At 38.9% G+C, this 17,256-nt stretch overlaps 2 protein-coding genes across 2 annotated transcripts; both read right to left on the bottom strand.

The window, feature by feature from the left end:
* Window positions 1-973: 973 nt before the first annotated feature.
* On the bottom strand, window positions 974-12,716 carry LOC111587642 (phosphatidylinositol 5-phosphate 4-kinase type-2 gamma-like). Its single transcript, XM_023297687.3, has 10 exons — window positions 12,424-12,716; window positions 12,245-12,342; window positions 11,337-11,433; window positions 9,777-9,923; window positions 7,389-7,535; window positions 6,995-7,033; window positions 4,833-4,946; window positions 2,273-2,525; window positions 2,035-2,138; window positions 974-1,895 (listed from the first exon to the last, which is right to left on the bottom strand). Exons 1-10 carry the CDS (start codon window positions 12,571-12,573, stop codon window positions 1,815-1,817), a joined length of 1,230 nt encoding a protein of 409 aa, XP_023153455.1. The 5' UTR covers window positions 12,574-12,716; the 3' UTR covers window positions 974-1,814.
* A 2,013-nt stretch (window positions 12,717-14,729) lies between these two features.
* LOC111587645 (insulin-like growth factor-binding protein 5) lies at window positions 14,730-16,924 on the bottom strand. Its single transcript, XM_023297689.3, has 4 exons — window positions 16,399-16,924; window positions 15,998-16,026; window positions 15,792-15,911; window positions 14,730-15,676 (listed from the first exon to the last, which is right to left on the bottom strand). Exons 1-4 carry the CDS (start codon window positions 16,706-16,708, stop codon window positions 15,572-15,574), a joined length of 564 nt encoding a protein of 187 aa, XP_023153457.2. The 5' UTR covers window positions 16,709-16,924; the 3' UTR covers window positions 14,730-15,571.
* Window positions 16,925-17,256: the final 332 nt, after the last annotated feature.

Raw genomic sequence — 17,256 nt, forward strand, 5'->3', positions numbered from 1 at the left:
TTCAATTTGGATTCTTCTGGTGATTAGATTCCCACTAATAAAAAAATCACACTCTGCCAACAGCTTCAAGTGTTTGCAAACCACATCAGCGTCTTTTATAGATCACACCACATGTAACAGGACATGCATTTTTCCCTTTAATACAGGCAGATTTGCTTCTGACATGAAGCCAGACTTCAGCTCTGGAACATTTATATTAAATACAAAACCGGATTCCAAAAGACGAGTGTGAACGAGCCAGACGTAGACTTAACAATGAAATGAGTTCATGTACTGTAATTAGCTGCAACGATTATAATTATAATCTGAGAATGAAAGAGAAAATCCTCAAAATATTAAGCAAATTTGATGTGATGCCAGTTTAAATCCCTTTTTTTATGTGATGTCGGACACATTAGTTAAAATAATTGTGGATTCTAAAAAGCTCTTTCTGGTATTTCTCATTTTCCAGCTCATGTTTGTCCACTCAGCTCTCAGTACAAAGTGAAATCCTCATGACAGTCTTAAAAGGAGTTTCAGAAATGTGTGCCAGGAGGACTGGGACAGGGGGAGAGGACTAAATAAGAACAAAAATTAATGCTTCACCGCTGAGGATACATTTTAAAGGAACACGTGCCGTCAGATCTCTGAATCCCTCAGTTTGCTTTCACTGGTACTGACTTGTTAGACTCATCTGGATGTTGGGATTTCTTACTTTACCCAACAGCAGGTACTTAAATAGTTAATATGACACATAGATCTGAGCTGTAACATTTGACACAAAAGCCCTTTGATCAGCATGCGGCTTAACAATTAGTGTGCCGCGGCGCCTTTCAGATGATGCAACCTTGAAGCTAACACACTATTGCACTCCAGTGGAGCACAATATAAACAGAGCTGAAGGGAGAAGTGTTGCCCTTTGGTGACGTCTCTTTTTAAACACAAACACAATCCGACTTCTTGCTACAGTTTCTTTACTGGCAAAGAAAATGAAACGGTTTCCAGAACCAGAATGATCTCTTATAAACTGGATATATTTATTCTTTATAAAAACATTTGCATTATACAGTTATGAAATAATTCCATGCTGGATTTTTGAATATAATTCAATGGAATATGTGCTCAAAAATGGAAGATAGCAGCATTCAGGCAGTATGTTTGTGCTGATGCTCAGTCACATTGTGCAGTTTTTGTTTAATTTGCACTTGACAGCTTTTAATGCACAACAAGACACGTGTTTTTAGCTTCAATCACACATTAATAAGCTGGAAAACACATGAATATTACATTGTTCCTAATAAAAACATGTACATTTGCCCAGTTATCCCAACCTGTATCAACATCTCTCTTTCATATACTGTTGTCATTGATGGACATATATGAAAATTACTTAGAAATCTTTCCTCCAGTCTGCAGTTCTCACTGAAGGAAAGCTGTGTATATTACAGATGAGTGTGATGTTTTTGTTATCATCTTCACCTCTGGCCTCTATAAAGAAATACATTTCTATCAGTGCTGCTTACTTGCATCACCTTGAACAATTTCTTTCAGAAATCCTGTATCCCTGGCTGTCACCCAAAGTGAAAGCAGCTCTGCCAAAACCTTTAAGTGTCAACAACAGCAACGCATTAACAACAAACCAATCGCCAAGAAGACATTCTTCATTCTGTATGCAAATTCTTCATTCTCAAAAAATGTGCAGTCCATCTTGCAGTGCAGAATAATGTGAAAGGGAAGCATTCAGAAACCATGTTGATTTTTTAACAATAAATCTCCAGTGCTTCTTAATGCTGATTTGACATTTAGTGTTAAACAAATGATGGTGAATCCTTGAACTAGGCGAAGATCTTGGTGATGAACTCTCTGAAACGTTTAGCGTACTGCTCTGGATGAACCGTTGAGATTTCAGCTCCTGCCTGCAAAAACACACACAAAGAGGAACACAAAATAAGTGAGCCGCAAAAAGGAAAGCAGCTCTTTACACTTTGGAGGATAGAGATGCAAAGAGCGCATAATGCCAACCAATCCCTTTTAGAAGGAACACTGATCCCTCACCCCGTGTTTGACAGCCTTGGCAGCGTGAGCAGCTTTCTTCTTGGTGTCATACTGCGTGAGCACGTCAATCAGACCCATAAAATACACCTCCCTCTGGGGCGCACCTACAAGGATTTCACAGCATTTGGAGAGCGATATTGATCTCTGCATGTATGATCTCACCTGTGTGGGATGAGGTTTAGGTGTGTTGCAGCACAGAGCTCCACTAACCTACATCAAATCATCTGCCTTCACTCACCTACTGCACTCTGGATAGCGTACACATCCACATAGGGATCGAACTCTCCAGGACCCAGAGGTTTGAAGGAGTTCATGTAGCCAGCGATGCCTTCAGGGGAGGTGGAGCCCGGAGCAGGGGCCAGGTCACCTTCATCCTCCTCTTCCTCCTCGTGGGACGACACAGTCTCCTCCTCCTCCTCCCTCTCGGCCCGTTCGACATCGTGAATGCCCAGCAGCAGGCTGTAGTCCATGATCCTCATACGAACTAGAAACTGCAGTGATCCGTCATTCCACCTCAATTCACCAGATTTTAAAAAGACGTTCACACCTGACCATTTCATATTTACCTGATTTTTTTCAATGTGACTAGCTCTTTGCTAACAAGGTTTTACTGAATTAAAATAGATCCTGATAAAGATATAAAAACAAGAAATGTCTGACAAATAGATAATGAACATGGACAAAATTGCTTATGGTAACACTTTTCCTAAAATTATTTGAAGGACTATGAATTGAAAAACCATGATTTTTGCTTTTAGCCCCATAGCACATACAGCTCTTCCACTATTGGAGTTGTTTCACATATCATACCTGCTCAATGCATGTTCAAACCTTGGTCAGAAATGCGAAAAATGTAATTTGAATATATTTATTTCTCATAAAATATGCCTCTGATGAGTACCACACTCAACGAGCTCCTATTGGTGCCAATCACATGAAAAAAATCAGCATTTTCACGTGAAAAAAGGCATGGGTTTATGGTAGGTGGAATATCAGAATAGACAGAAATACGTACACTTCTGATCAAATATGCATCATCATACAACTGATTCGTATTATTCTTTCAAAGCAGAGTTGTACCATTGAAGACTACACAGTTGCACTCACAATTATTCAACCCACATTGCAAATCAGATTTAGTGGCAAAAATTACAAATTTTCAGCTGTTTTTGATAAACGACTCAAACAAGAGCAATTTAAATAGGTCAGCAAATGCAGTTTAACAAGTGGTTGCTCCAAATTCAAGACAATATGCAACTTTTAATAACTACTGCTGACTCAAAATATTTCAACCCCTTTTTAAGAGGCATCTTTAGTAATTAGTTGAGCACCCATTTGCTGCCATGACCTGCTGCAAACAAGATGCATAGCCAGACCAGATTCTGACAGCATTCCAGAGGAATTTTATCCCATTCCTCATGGGCAATAGCCTCCAGCTTTCTAATATTCTTGGGTTTGTGTGCTGCAACTGCCTTCTTCAATTCTCACCAAAGGGATTCAATTCAGGCGACACTGATGGCCACTCTAGTATCTTCCAGGAGTTTTTCTGAAGCCAAGCCTCAGTGGACATTATAGTTGGGATCATTGTCCAGTTGGAAAGTCCAATGATGCCCAAGCAGGGTGTTCTTTTCAGCGTATGCCTCATTCTTCCTCCTCCAGACATACCGCTGAGCCACAGGCCTAAAAAGTCCCAGTTTTGTTTCATCGTTCCACAGAACAGAATCCCAAAATTTCTGTGGCTTATTTATATCATTTTGAGTGCATTGGAGGGCAACTTCTTGTGCCTTTGGGTCACTAGTGGTATACTCCTTGAAGTTCAGGCATGGAGACCTTTAGCGTTTAGTGTGCGCCTTACTGTAGGCACTGAAACTTCAGTACCTGCTGCTACCAAGTCTTGCTGCAGGTCTTTTGCAGTCACTTGAAGGTTTTTGACCACCTGCCTCCGATGGCAGTTGTTGATAGCTTCCTCTTTCTGCCACGTCCAGGTAACGTAGCCACGGTTCCTTCAACTTTGAACTTGTAAACTATGTCTCTAACAGTATCTCTAGAAACATTCAATGCCTTCACTATCTTTCTATATGCTTTTCCTTGTTTGTACAAGGCAATGACCTCCTCTCAAAACTTTTGGGACAATTCTCTTGACTTAGACATATTTCTACCATGCAATCAAACGTCACTACGAACAAATCCCAAAGCAGTCCAGGTATTTGTGTTCTATGAGACAACTCCTGATTTGCAAATGAGTGCTCTTATGTGGGATTCTATTCAGGGGGGTTGAATAATTTTGAGACAGCAGTAGTCATTAAAAGTGGCATTTTGTCTTGAATTTGGAGAAACCACCTGTAATACTGGTTGTGTTGAGCTGTTTAAATTATTCATGTCATAGTTTTTATCAAGACAGCTGAAAGTTTGTATATTTTGCCAATAAACCTGATTGGCAATGGGGGTTGAATAATTTTGAGTGCAATTGTATGGGCATATCAATGAACCTGCAAAATTTCAGGACTCTAACTACATTATTTCTCAAGTTATAGCACTTCAAACATTGCTTCAAAGATTGAAAAGAAGAAAATGGTGCAACAATGGACATGACTCCACCTTCTTTAAGAATTTTTAACTTGAAAACTCATATTATCTATGACCCCAGATTTTACACATGGTCAACTCAGTCGATACTATTTTAAAATAAAATTAGTCAAACTGAAGATGGTCAGGTGTGGGACGTTCAGTGAATTCAGACACACACTTGGTCTCCAAGAGCCAAAGAAAATAATGCGAAAGAAGCAACACTTTCCTACCTCAATATCTCTGTTAAGTTTGTCCATTATCTTCTCCTTCTCCTCATCGCTCACATATACTTTTTGCATGTTATTCCTGAAGTCTACATCCTTGTAAGTGGGCAGGTCTTTGACCTGAAAATACAGGGACGAGATTAGCTCAAATACATTAAGCATGAAAATTGCAAATTACAACATTCATTAGCATTTTTCTCATTAAATCATTTGCAGCCATCCTATTTTCAGTGGCATGCAAGTCAAACAATATTGCCCCAATTTTGTTTTTCTTCCAAATCAACAGAGATGAAATATCAAAGGTTCCCACAGCTCTTCAGTTATTCAATCTCCATCTATTCAACAGGATATTTTTTATTCTTTTTATCTAGGTCAGCATCGCTCAAGGCCCAGCAGAGGGCTTCTGATGTTACTTAAACAGCCTGTTGCTAAGTGATTTTTTTCAGTGAAAGCATCTCTGAAGATCTAATCTGGAAATCGCATTTGTCGCAATGCACAAACAAAAAACAAAAAACAATTACACACAGGAGAAGTAATTTCACACCATGCCCTCGGTCAGACATTTCAATAAGTACATTTCTTGGTTTGTAGATGTAACCTGTCAAGTGCTGGAGAACAGACTGAATACTAAATACGTCCACATGTTCAGGGAGACGGTGGTGCAGGTGCAGCTGATTCCAGCTTGTTTTGTTCAGCTGAACTTTAAAATCAAATTTACTCACAGTCCTTGATCTCACTAGAACTCATTCACTTACTGCAGAACTGGAGTCTAAAATTAATGTTTTGTTAGTAGGACTCAAGTTGTTTATTTTATACATTCAAAATGTGTTAAAGGAGACACATACTTCTGGAGGAAATCAGACATCCGGTAAAAAGCAGCTTTATCATGTTTTTAGTGACTCTGGAGGAGGACGGTGCAGTAAATGCAGTGTTTACAACTGTCACCTTCAAGCACGAAGGCTTCCTTCGTATGCTGGTTTAGGATTGAGAGTTTTTCCTTTTATTGACAAAACATTGACTAACAAGTGAGAAGCATGAAGTTGAAATACATCAGTATTGATTGATCATTACCTGCCTTAATCCAGTCCCCCGACTTTATAAGAGCAAGACCTAAATTTTCTCAATAGAGATAGACTGATTATTGGTCTGGCCGACTATCGTGGTCAACATTTGGCAGTTTTACTGATTATCATACAGGATAAGATATACTACCATTCAAAAGTTTGGGGTCACCCAGACAATTTAATGTTTTCCATGAAAACTCACACTTTTTTTCATGTGCAAACATAATTGCATAAGTCTTTTCTAATCATCAATGAGCCTTTCAACACCATTAGCTAACACAATGTAGCATTAGAACACAGGAGTGATGGCTGCTGGAAATGTTCCTCTGTACCCCTATGGAGATATTTAATTAAAAATCAACTGTTTACAGCTAGAATAGTCATTTACCACATTAACAATGTTTTAGACTGTATTTCTGATTAATTTAATGTTATCTTCTTTTTTTTAAAAAATGCTTTTCTTTCAAAAATAAGGACATCTCTAAGTGACCCCCAAACTTTTGAATGGTAGTGTATATATATATATATATATATATATATATATATATATATATATATATATATATGTATATATATATATATATATGGCTTAATTATTGATAAATTAAACACGCTACTTCAGATCTGATGCAGCTTCCTCTCTCTGTCTGTCGTCACTCTGTGGTCTCAAGCAGCAAAACTGAACAAGAAACACAAGCCGCTACCACAAACTAGCAAATTAGTTACCCTCAATGGTTAAGGCTACGCTAACAACTAGTGTTTTTTCTTCTTGTAAGTCAGGTCATATATACACCACAGGTGAGCCAAACTCATTTTCTTTATATTTTTGCCATTGGTCCTTCAGAATATCTGAACAGATAGCAATTAAAAATAACTCAGCTAGTCGTGCAGTATCTTTTCTTTTCTCAAATTACACCAAAAATACCATCCATCCTTAATAGCTGACTGCCTCTTAAACTCCCCTCGATATCACTAATGCTTTATTGAAAACAAATCCGACTGCAACGCTTCAATAAACTGCCAGTAATCAATACAGTTGAGCGTCTGCAGAAATAAAGTGTAACCGGAGCCAGTCATACTACTTTCACCTCAATCTGATCTCACCTTCTCTTTAAAACTGGCCTCACGAGACACCAGGGAGCCCTGAGGAAAGAAAAGACACGCACTGATGTGTTACTGTAGAGCCAGGTAACTATAGAAACACAATAATTCAAGACCTATAACTGTTTTCTTGCCTTTTTTTTTTTTTAATCAATCATAAGTCCTTGGAAGTCAGAGTCTTCATACATGATACATGAGTGGCCATGAATCCAACAGTCTGATTGCTGCTAAGGTGGTTTTGACTGAGGTTTTACTTAGATTTGTGAGTATTAAAGCACCAGTGAAGTATCTGATGTGATTCTTTCACACTCTCTATACTTGCTTCTTAACAAGTTGGTGAGAAAACTGTGAAACAATGAAAGTTCATATTTGAAGGATTTACTGCTGCAGTATTTACCTTGAGGTCGTATTTTCTGTGTACATGCAATCTGTGGCTGAACATGTTCCTCATCACTAACAGGTAGGTGTCCTCGCTCTCCACAGTGACTCTGTACATGGCCAGGAACTGAGGGAGCAGTGTGCTGCCGTGGCAAGTGACAATATGCTGGAAAAAAGCATTGGTGAAAAGATGATGGCTTATGAAGAACAGAGGAAACATCTCTATGCTCACATGAGGTGCTGCTCTTAAGCTGAGCCCTGGTGTCTTTGGTTTAACGCTTTTTCTGAAGATCATCCACTATCAGCACTGAACAGATTATCTGAAACTTGGAATAATTTACAAGAAAATCTTCATTTGGACACATTGACTTTATTTCAGGACTTCAAATACAACATCCAAAATGTGTTTTAACCATCTGAATTCCAAACCGTTTGGAGGCAGTTTTTTCTTCTGTTCCTGTTACATTTTCCCTCACTGTGGGTTCATTTTTCACTGCAACATAAAGTCTTGCACATCTTTGCAAACAGCATAACTATGGCTAGAAAAATAGAATTCAAAAATGCCTTCTATTCAGATAGATGCAGTTATAATGCAGGAAATCATGGGAAAAAACATTGATTTTTTTAATACATGTACAAATGTTTCCACAGTTGTTACCAACACTGGAAAAATGGCTGCTCTACATACTATAGCTAATTTACTACTATTATGTTTTTAATTTGTTTCCATACTTGTCTTCTATCTGGTCTGTGAAAACATGACCTGCAGTTCAGCCCCATTTAGCTTAAAAGTTTTAAATTCTTGTAATGTAACTCTTGGTTGCAGCTGAGTCAGTCATTGTTTCTCAGTTCTTCTGAGATGCACAAAATTTGATGTTTTTTACAAGAAATATTATAATTTAACAGCTTAGATTTGGTTAATTTAACCTATAGGATAGCATTTCACAGATGGATGGTTTCAGAAGCTTACAGTATGGAAATGCTGTGATGTTTTATGTGACCATATAATCTACTCAATACTGCCATCTTGCCTCTCAAGAAAAATAGAAAATGTATAAAAATGTGAGACTTCTTGGTTCAACAAGGTTAAATATGAACTAAGTGTTTCTAATTTTAAAAAAGTAAGTACATAGTAGTTTTTAAGCATAAATTAATCTTTCTCTTGCAAGTACTAGTAGTACAAAAAATATCCCGTGGTGTTTTAGACATGAGGACAAATGTGAATGTACACAAGCATGCAGGTCACCTGACACACAGCAGTTTCAAAGGTTCACAATAACACCATGATCCCCAAGTCACAAGTCAGAGGAATACAGCAAGAAACACTGCAACATGCCAGAATAGCTAGGAGGAGGAACATTGCTAATGCAAGTAAACATGAAAAGACCTAAGCTGGAATTAATGTATTTTAAAGCACATTTGTTTGACCTCAAGTGCACCAATAGTACATTGTGATGAGCAGCAGTGATTGTAAAGTTTTGTTTCTTTGCAAGAAAACTCGAGACATCTTTAAGCTTTATTGACCGTGCCTTTTTGCTGTTTTCAACCACATTTCACAGTTTTCATAAAGAGGGAGCAGGGAGCAAACTTCCTCCACTGATGAAGACCGTGAGATGTAGAACTCCCTAAAATATTAAGCTATTTTGGAGTTTGTGGTGTCTTCAAATATTTTCACTTGGTCTTTGGCCTTTTTCTCAGGAGACATTTTGACAGCTGAAAGCAGGAAAAGAACACATACACAGAACATATGTATGTATAAATGTATTACCAAATTCCCCTTAGTTGCTATACTAAGCTTGTGTAACTTCAACGTCACCATTAATGTCAATCATTACATCTATGCATTACATCTAACCTTTTTTTAACTCGAGTTCAAATACAATACACTTCAGAATATACACTAAATAATCTTTATTTTGCTAATATGTCATGTTTGCTTTTACTCCCTCTCTTAAAACACTGCAGCTCGTCCTTAAATTTATTTTCCTATGTGCCTTCCTTATGGATTTCTGTAGAAACAGAAAAAGGCACAACAGTATTTTCTCTTGATATTAGGGCTCTTTTATAAACTCCAATTTAAATGTAAAAACTGGAGCCCTGGTCATGAACCATTACTTCTGGAGGAAAACGAGTCTCTCGGCTTTGATGTTGTAAAACCTTTGCCATGGCAACCAGGATTATTGTAAAAGGGGCACAGTTTGTTTCACTATACAGACGACATGAGGCAAAACAAGAAAAATGAAAGGAAAACATGTGGACAATAGAATGTATACATTGTTTGGTTTTCACAGAGTGAAACTATATAAAAGATGGAAATAAGAAAAACTCGTGGAAATATTGGTGGAAATAAAGTTTTTTCTTACTGTGAAAGGATATAAAAACCTTCTGCAGGGGTACGTAAGCCTACCTGGTGATATGCAGAGAGGATATTGTGCATTTCTTCTACCTCCTCACTGGAAATTTCTTTAACAACCAAGGTGCGGTCGTATGATGTCAGCAGCCCAACACACTTCCCCTCCTCGTCTTTGAGTGGTGAGCTCCGGGCCAAAGAAACCTGCAGTGACAGACAGGACAGCATCAAACCTTTTACATTTTACAATGTTTTCTCTGAAACACTTCATCAAATTTTATATGCAAATACAAATATGCACACCTCAATAAGGAAATTTAGAAAAGACAAGACATATTTGTAGCCTCAGCCAGCTTTGTCACATTGGAAAATAAACAGTTGCACTAATGCACACTTTGTTTTAATGCAGTTCTTGCATTACTTTTGCAGGTCTGCAGTAATGTGACTTTTATCAGCATATGCTTTAAAGTGCCTCCCATAATTGTGTTCTAAGCAAATGTGTCCTGAACAGACTGGAGGATGACTGTGTGTCACCTGGCTCATGCAAATATTACACAAAGATATGCAAATGAAAAAGGGAGTGGGTCAATTCATACAAAGACGTGTCTAGTTTCTTTTAAGGGAAACATTGAAAACCTTGTGAACTCTGTGTTTGTGGGAGTCTCTGTTTCCTCTTGTAGCATGTTTCTTTTGTAAAATAATCACTTTTGTTAACAGAATTTCTTTGTACACAAACAAGCGGAGTTGCAGCAGGTTCACAATAGAGCTTCAGCAATAAATATTGGTCGACCAGTTTTATTAACTGATACATACATCATTTCTATAATTTATCTTTTTTTTTTAATCATTCTGTATAACCATTAGAGCCATTTTCATCTCCTGTAAAATAAACAGCGGGATAAAACTGTAACTTTCCATGTCGATTTCCGTCATCTCTACCATAAACTGTTTATCTCAAGCTTAACTTCTAGTATTTGACCGATTGCATTTCATCAAGCATCCACTGATAATAATGTATTGGATTTTGCAGCAAATCCAAACACTGCAGCACCACTGTTGGCACTTTTTGGGATTGGTTGGTAAAATGAAGATTCAAATTAATTAGAGGGGAATATTTGTCAGATTTGCAGAAAAAAGGTGGTGATGAACAGCGCTAATATGACTGATGACAACCTAATGGAGACAGAAAAGGACAATTAAATGGTTAAGCAATTATTTGTGTGACAATTAATCATCAACAAAAATTCCATGATCAGGATAATCATACATATTGATGTTACTATATACTTTGTCTGATTTGTGCTAATGTGAGAATTTTTTTTTAACAAAATACAATGCAGAAAAAGATGCTATAGGTCATTTTCTGCTTGATGCTACCACATATTTTGTCTGCCTGCAGCACATGCAGCAGAGTACGTATCACAGCAGAGCTGATGATGGTGCCGAGTCAAATGGTGTCTTCACAGTAAGCTGCTGACTAGTTTGTGAAATGCACTGACATTCAGTATATGTATAAAAAAAAAAACCAATATATCGACATTGGATATTTTTCACTTCCTAATACTGACATCAGCCTCAAAAATCTGGTATCAGTCAGCCTCTAGTTCACTGTCATACCTGGTAATCTTGGTCCTCGATGCCAAAGCGCTCTCGCAGATTTCTGAACACTTGTGGACAGTAGTCTTTGAATTTGAACTGTCCTGGAAGATTCTCTCTGAGGAACAAACATGTTTTTATAAATTGAAAAAAACAAGAATGCACTGATTTACTGAGCAGTAACATTCTTCACAGAGTAGCTGACAGTCTGATGCTGAACTATTCATATTATCTGACTAAATTATTTTCCTCCAGTTTAAGAGTTTGCAGATCAAGTGACATAAAAACACTTAAATCTTACCAAAGATTGTACCGAAGTAGTAGCACTTTAGGTTCAAAAACATATTTTATTGTTCTTCTCACGTCTGTTTATAAGTCTTTACACAACCTAGATTCCTGAATGGATTAAAGGATTAGTGAAAGCCACTCAGTTTTCTCAGCTCAATCCGTATAGAAACTGAATCTCAAGGCAAACCCACTGTAAAGCTCAGCTTTCATAAATAATTATCATTTTCTAGCATACTCTGACTGACACTCATCTTCTAGGAGTCCAACCACATGTTCACATGAATGCTAGCTTTTTGTGTTTGGGTTTTTTGTATTTGTTTTAGAGCTACACAGTCACTGAAACTTCTCACTGGTTTTTAATTATGCTGCATTTTTTTTACTTTAATATGAAGCATCATTCTTTAAAGCTTGCGCACAATATTGCATGCTTCATTGTTAATATTGCTGCTGTAGCTGTGGTGGTGTTAAAGGTATTCTTAGCGGAGAAAAGCCCTGTTGTTCTCTGAGGGGTCTGCAATTTGTGATAAGGGCAGGCCGTGAAATAAATCATAAGAGCCACAGAACTGTGTGTAATTCACAGGAAGCAGGATGAAGGTTCCTACAATGAGGCAGAGAGAGCAGAGCAGAGCAGAGCACAGTACTTGTTGAAGAAGTGGTTGTTGACTTTGATCTTGGTGCTGGCTTTGAAGTCGTCTGGGAGCAGCATGACAGGTACCGGCACCTGGCCCAGGTCATTAATCTGCGCATGATCAGTGGATAAATAGTTAATGAACATTCTCACACACATACAATAAAGGCAGTGAACAGCTCACATAGCTACCGAGTGATTGACTCCCCACATCAGCACGCTCAGCACGGGGTCACTGGCTCGGAAAACCTCCACCTTCTGCTGCACAAAGTGCTTCTTCTTGGTTTTTCTTTTGGGCGCCAGAGAGCTCAGAGGGTTGGAGGAGGCGCTGGGAGAAGACATCGCACTTAACTAGGTGAGCCGTCAGCGAGCAGGTGAATGTCGTCTGTCCTGTGTATGTAAAGCAGCAGACTGAGGTCCGCCTGCTGGAGTCCCTGCAGCCTGTCAGCTCTGTGAACCAGCTTCTGACTGCTCCACAGAGTCCAGCAGCAATGACGCAAACAGGTGCAGCAGCGACAACAGGCAGGATTACAGTCAGCTCGGTTAAACAATAGGCCAAATAATCTGCTGTTATCTCATGCACGTGTGGATTAGTTATAATTGGACATAACAGAATGTTATTTAACGATTATAACATCAGTTTATTATAAGCTTGGAGGCACTGCAGCAATTATGAATAAAACTTTTGCAAAACATTAGTGGTGTTTTTGTATTGAATTAAATCTTTTTTAGGGATTAAATCTTTTTTAGGGATTTTTTTTGCTTGGGCTTTTTAAAATGCAGAAATGTGTACTTCTGACCCCAGAAAAAAAAATAAGAAAAAAACAAACAGAGAGTGTGTAAATGTGTAAGAAATGTGTATTTTATCAGGGTTTCTGTTCACTTAAATTACCTTGTGGGTCACAAGACAATTCAGGGCACCAACCTCAAAGCCAGTGTCTGTAAAATTTTGTACCTTTTAAATGAGGCAGACAAAATATTATTTTAGAGCAATAGACAATCATCCAATTTGCTTATCTACCAAGTTTACATTTCAAATTTGCAAGTACTACAACAACATGATCTTATAATAAATGACACTTTTGTAAAACTGTATTTTTTTCTTTATCTTTTGCTTGAGCCCTATAGAACACATTTTATGTAAGAAATATATATTTTTGCTTTTTTTCTATTCACTTAAATGCTTCTAGGTCGCTTATATCTTATTTAATAGTCATTTTTTTTGTGCATTTTTTATTTGTGACCCTAAGAATAAAAAACTATGTAAATGTCAGGGCTCCCTCCTCGGTCCCAGCTTCAGCCTCCACCTGACCTCCCTCATCCTCCCTCATCCTCCTTCCTCCTATTCCTCTCTCCACCTTCCTGCTCTGTCCAGCTGCTGTTCATCACCAATCACTCATCAATGGAACTCAAATGATCATCTCCACCATAAAAGCTGGCCTGACACTCCACACCCTGCCAGATAGTAAACTCTGCTCACGCAGTCAGTCGTCTAGCCTTGACCCTTCGCTAAGATTTTTCCATTGAAAAGCTTTACCTTGATTAACCCTGTTTAGCTCCGCTGACCCAGCTGCCCGGTTCCACCTGCTCTGCCCCCCCATCTCCTGCACTCTGGATCCAGCCCTGACCAGACCTCCCTCCTCCCTCCCTCACCTTGGACCTGCTGCCTGCTCCTGGATCCCCTACTCATCATGGAGGGTCTCTGCCTGCCATGTGCCCCCCTCGGCTCTGGAAAACACCCCGCCTGTTGCCCCCCCCCTGGAACGAGGCTCTCCTGCCCGCTCTCCGCCATCAACCTACCCCCACCACGGAGAACGCCAACCGGGCCGCCGGTTCCTGGTACTGTCACCCCCCACCCTCCCCTTTAGTTTAGTTACTCCAGACATCAGTTTTTCTCACCCCGTCCAGCACTACCTTGACTTCTGTTTAAATAATAAAATCCACCTTTGTGCTCTCTGCTCGGGTTCACCCCCACGCCATGACTGTAAATGTACAGCATGTAGTCTTGTAAGCTGCAAATGATAGCGTTGGGACACTGTAGTTAGTGGCAGTTTTTTGTTAAACTGAACCTTTCATTTAAGATTTTATGGAGGTTTTCTCAACCTTCTTTGCTTGAGCAAAACTGACCAATTTCTACTCATGACCTCCAACATAACAAAACAAAATATTTTGTGCAAGATTTGTGCATTTTTCTTTAGAAAAATATACTCTCTATTAAAGACTGTTGTAATGGATTCTGTTGCAATGTGTAATTGTTTTATTCCTGTATTATTTCTGTGTACGTTATTATAAACCCCATGGTGCTTTCTACAGCAGATGGTTTTGTTTCAGCCAAACATAACATTGACTCCATGATGGATACTGGAAGCAGCAGCCTGTAACACTGAGACTTTATAACCTTTCATGCAAACCTAATGAACAGATTACGAGCAGGTGTGATACTGGAGTGTGTTGATTTCTTCTCCTTCAAGAATACAGATGGATTCCTTTCATTTCATTTTTTCATAATTCATTTTATTATTAAAACAACCCATACAATCCACAAAAAAATAAGTCCCACGTGGACACTTTTGTAATACTGTACATAAGCATCAGTCTTGAAAAGTAATAATGCCCCCAAATTCTTTAAAACCATAAACATTTCAAACTCTCAAAATGCCTAAAAAAAAAAAAAACACTGCTGTCTGCTCTTGTTGGTAATCACTGATGGTACTATTAATATTAACATAAATAGAATATAATATTTTAAGTAGCATAAATAGGATTACATGTAGAGATTGTATACAGCAAATACAGTAAAGTTACAGTGGCTTCAAAGTAAAAAACAAAACAAAAAGAATATGTAAAATATATAAATACTAAACAGTGAAAACATTCAAAAACAAATAAGCAAACCTAAACTGAAAGCGATCATGCTTCCAATTCAGTTTACTCCAGAAACATGGTTGGTGACACAGGAAAAGGTGAACAACTTGGACATTTGGAGCCCAAACTGTTGAAGTGCAGTTTCTACAAATTAAAGCAGAGATAAATTGTTGCGTAACAGAAAACAAAGGTTACTACAGACTGACCTAACTGACTTTCTTGCTAAAATGTAGCTGGATAATTTCATGTTAGTATACATGTTAAATAATATAACTATGTTTGCATACGTTCAGTAGAGGGCGCAAGGAGACAAAGTTTAACCTGTTTGGGAAGCAGCTTCCCAGTGGTGGAGAGCTGCATTCAGCTGATGGAGAATGGACATATGAGATGCTGTGTTCAGTTCCTTTACACTCTGTTTGGTGCTCCTTCATCTTTATCCTAACTGGTACTGAAGCTTCACCCTCCTTCATGCATTTCAACAATTCAGACTGCCCTTTTGTTTGGTGTTTAAGGAGACCAGCATGCCGTTCTCGTCCACACACCAACACTTTCCACGCTGCTTACCCCGAGACGACCAACACTGCACAAACAGGCCAAACAAAACAGACAGTGAAGCCCTAAACTGCAGCTGCAAATACATATAGCCTCTCTTGTTCATATAGTTTCAATAATTCCCAATAAATCTGCAAACTCACCTGCTTCTTTCTGAAGAACCCACGCTTGTCACAGTTGGGCATGTAGATATCATGATGTGACTTAAATAAATGGGCATCAAGACCTCTGATGAGGGTAGTTAGTAGCTTACGGCATGGAGCCTGTAGGCAGAGACATAGTTAAATAGATACATGCAGCTAATGTCTGATTGTGCTCTGTCAGTGAAACACATGAAGAAGCTCTTTACCTCATTTGGATCCTCAGTAGGAGCTGAGTCTAGGATAAAGACAAAAAGACATTTAGCTCTGATCACTTATCCCTTTGAGAGTGCTTGTTTAAATTGAACAGCTTTAGATAAATTTCATTGAGAAGGTGCAAAGATAATTTTTATGAACATCCCAAAAACTCCTCTTAAAGATAATTTTGTAATATGTTTTGCTTTAGGATATTAATAACATTTAAACCACTGCTACATGGATGGTAAAACTCATCTTGGAGAAAAAAAAATCAATAGTAACCCTGTCAAAAACGGATAAATAAAATTAAACGTTCACCTTAAGGGTTCAAAAGTCCACAGTAGACCCAAAGTCAGGCTGATTCTGTTCCATTCATTCATCTTCCAGGCATAAAAAGTTGTATGAACCTTACCCACAGTGGTGACCTGTTCAGTCGGGCTGACGCTGCTGGCGTTGCTGCAGACTCCTCTTCCTTCCAGCAGAGCACGGAGGGGCCTCGGCTCATCTTCTGCAGGTGCACACCGCAGACCAGAGGCACAGCTCAGAGTGTAGACACCACACGGTTCTCCAACAGCCAGACTGGTGGCATTTACATCTACTGTCGGCTGAGTCTGTGAGTGCTTTCCTTTACAGGTGGGACATCCTCTGGTTGGTGTGGTCAGTGGGCCTGACAGAGCCGTCTGCAGGAGGAGCAGGACCAGGATGTTTAAATACAGAAACATCTTAGACAGAAACGTCTCCACTAACAAATGGGTCCAGTCCAGTCTCTTAACACAGGCTTGTTCAGTGTTTTCTATTATAGATTTCCTATTCTAGCTCTGTCCTGCACTGTTGCATTTTTAAAATGTAGCTCCCTAGACAAGATTCTCTATCTCTCTCTCTATCCAAAGGTGGGTAAAATTCCCTCAAGCCAAGTCAAGTTGATAATGACGCTGACAGACGCCACTGGCAGCAGCTTTTAAAGAGTCGAAACCAGTGAGGAAAGGTATGGGAGGGTACGTGATGGAGAATGTTAGCTTTCCCTCTCATTTCCACACAGCTGCGCACACCCCGTTTGACTTGTCTCTGACTGCCTGACACATACACAGACTCACGCATGCTCATACCATTTGTTGTCTGTCATCCTGCAGGATAGTAATGTTTTCTGCACTGACTTAAATTGCGAGTGATTGCTGTTTGTTACTCCACTCCTCTGCCTTTTCCCCACTTACAGTCATTTACAGAGGTGATGCTTTAATATGACCAACCAATCGAGATCCTGCAAAGTAAA

This window comes from Amphiprion ocellaris, chromosome 5 (assembly GCF_022539595.1).
Source record: "Amphiprion ocellaris isolate individual 3 ecotype Okinawa chromosome 5, ASM2253959v1, whole genome shotgun sequence".
Lineage (NCBI taxonomy): Eukaryota > Metazoa > Chordata > Actinopteri > Pomacentridae > Amphiprion > Amphiprion ocellaris.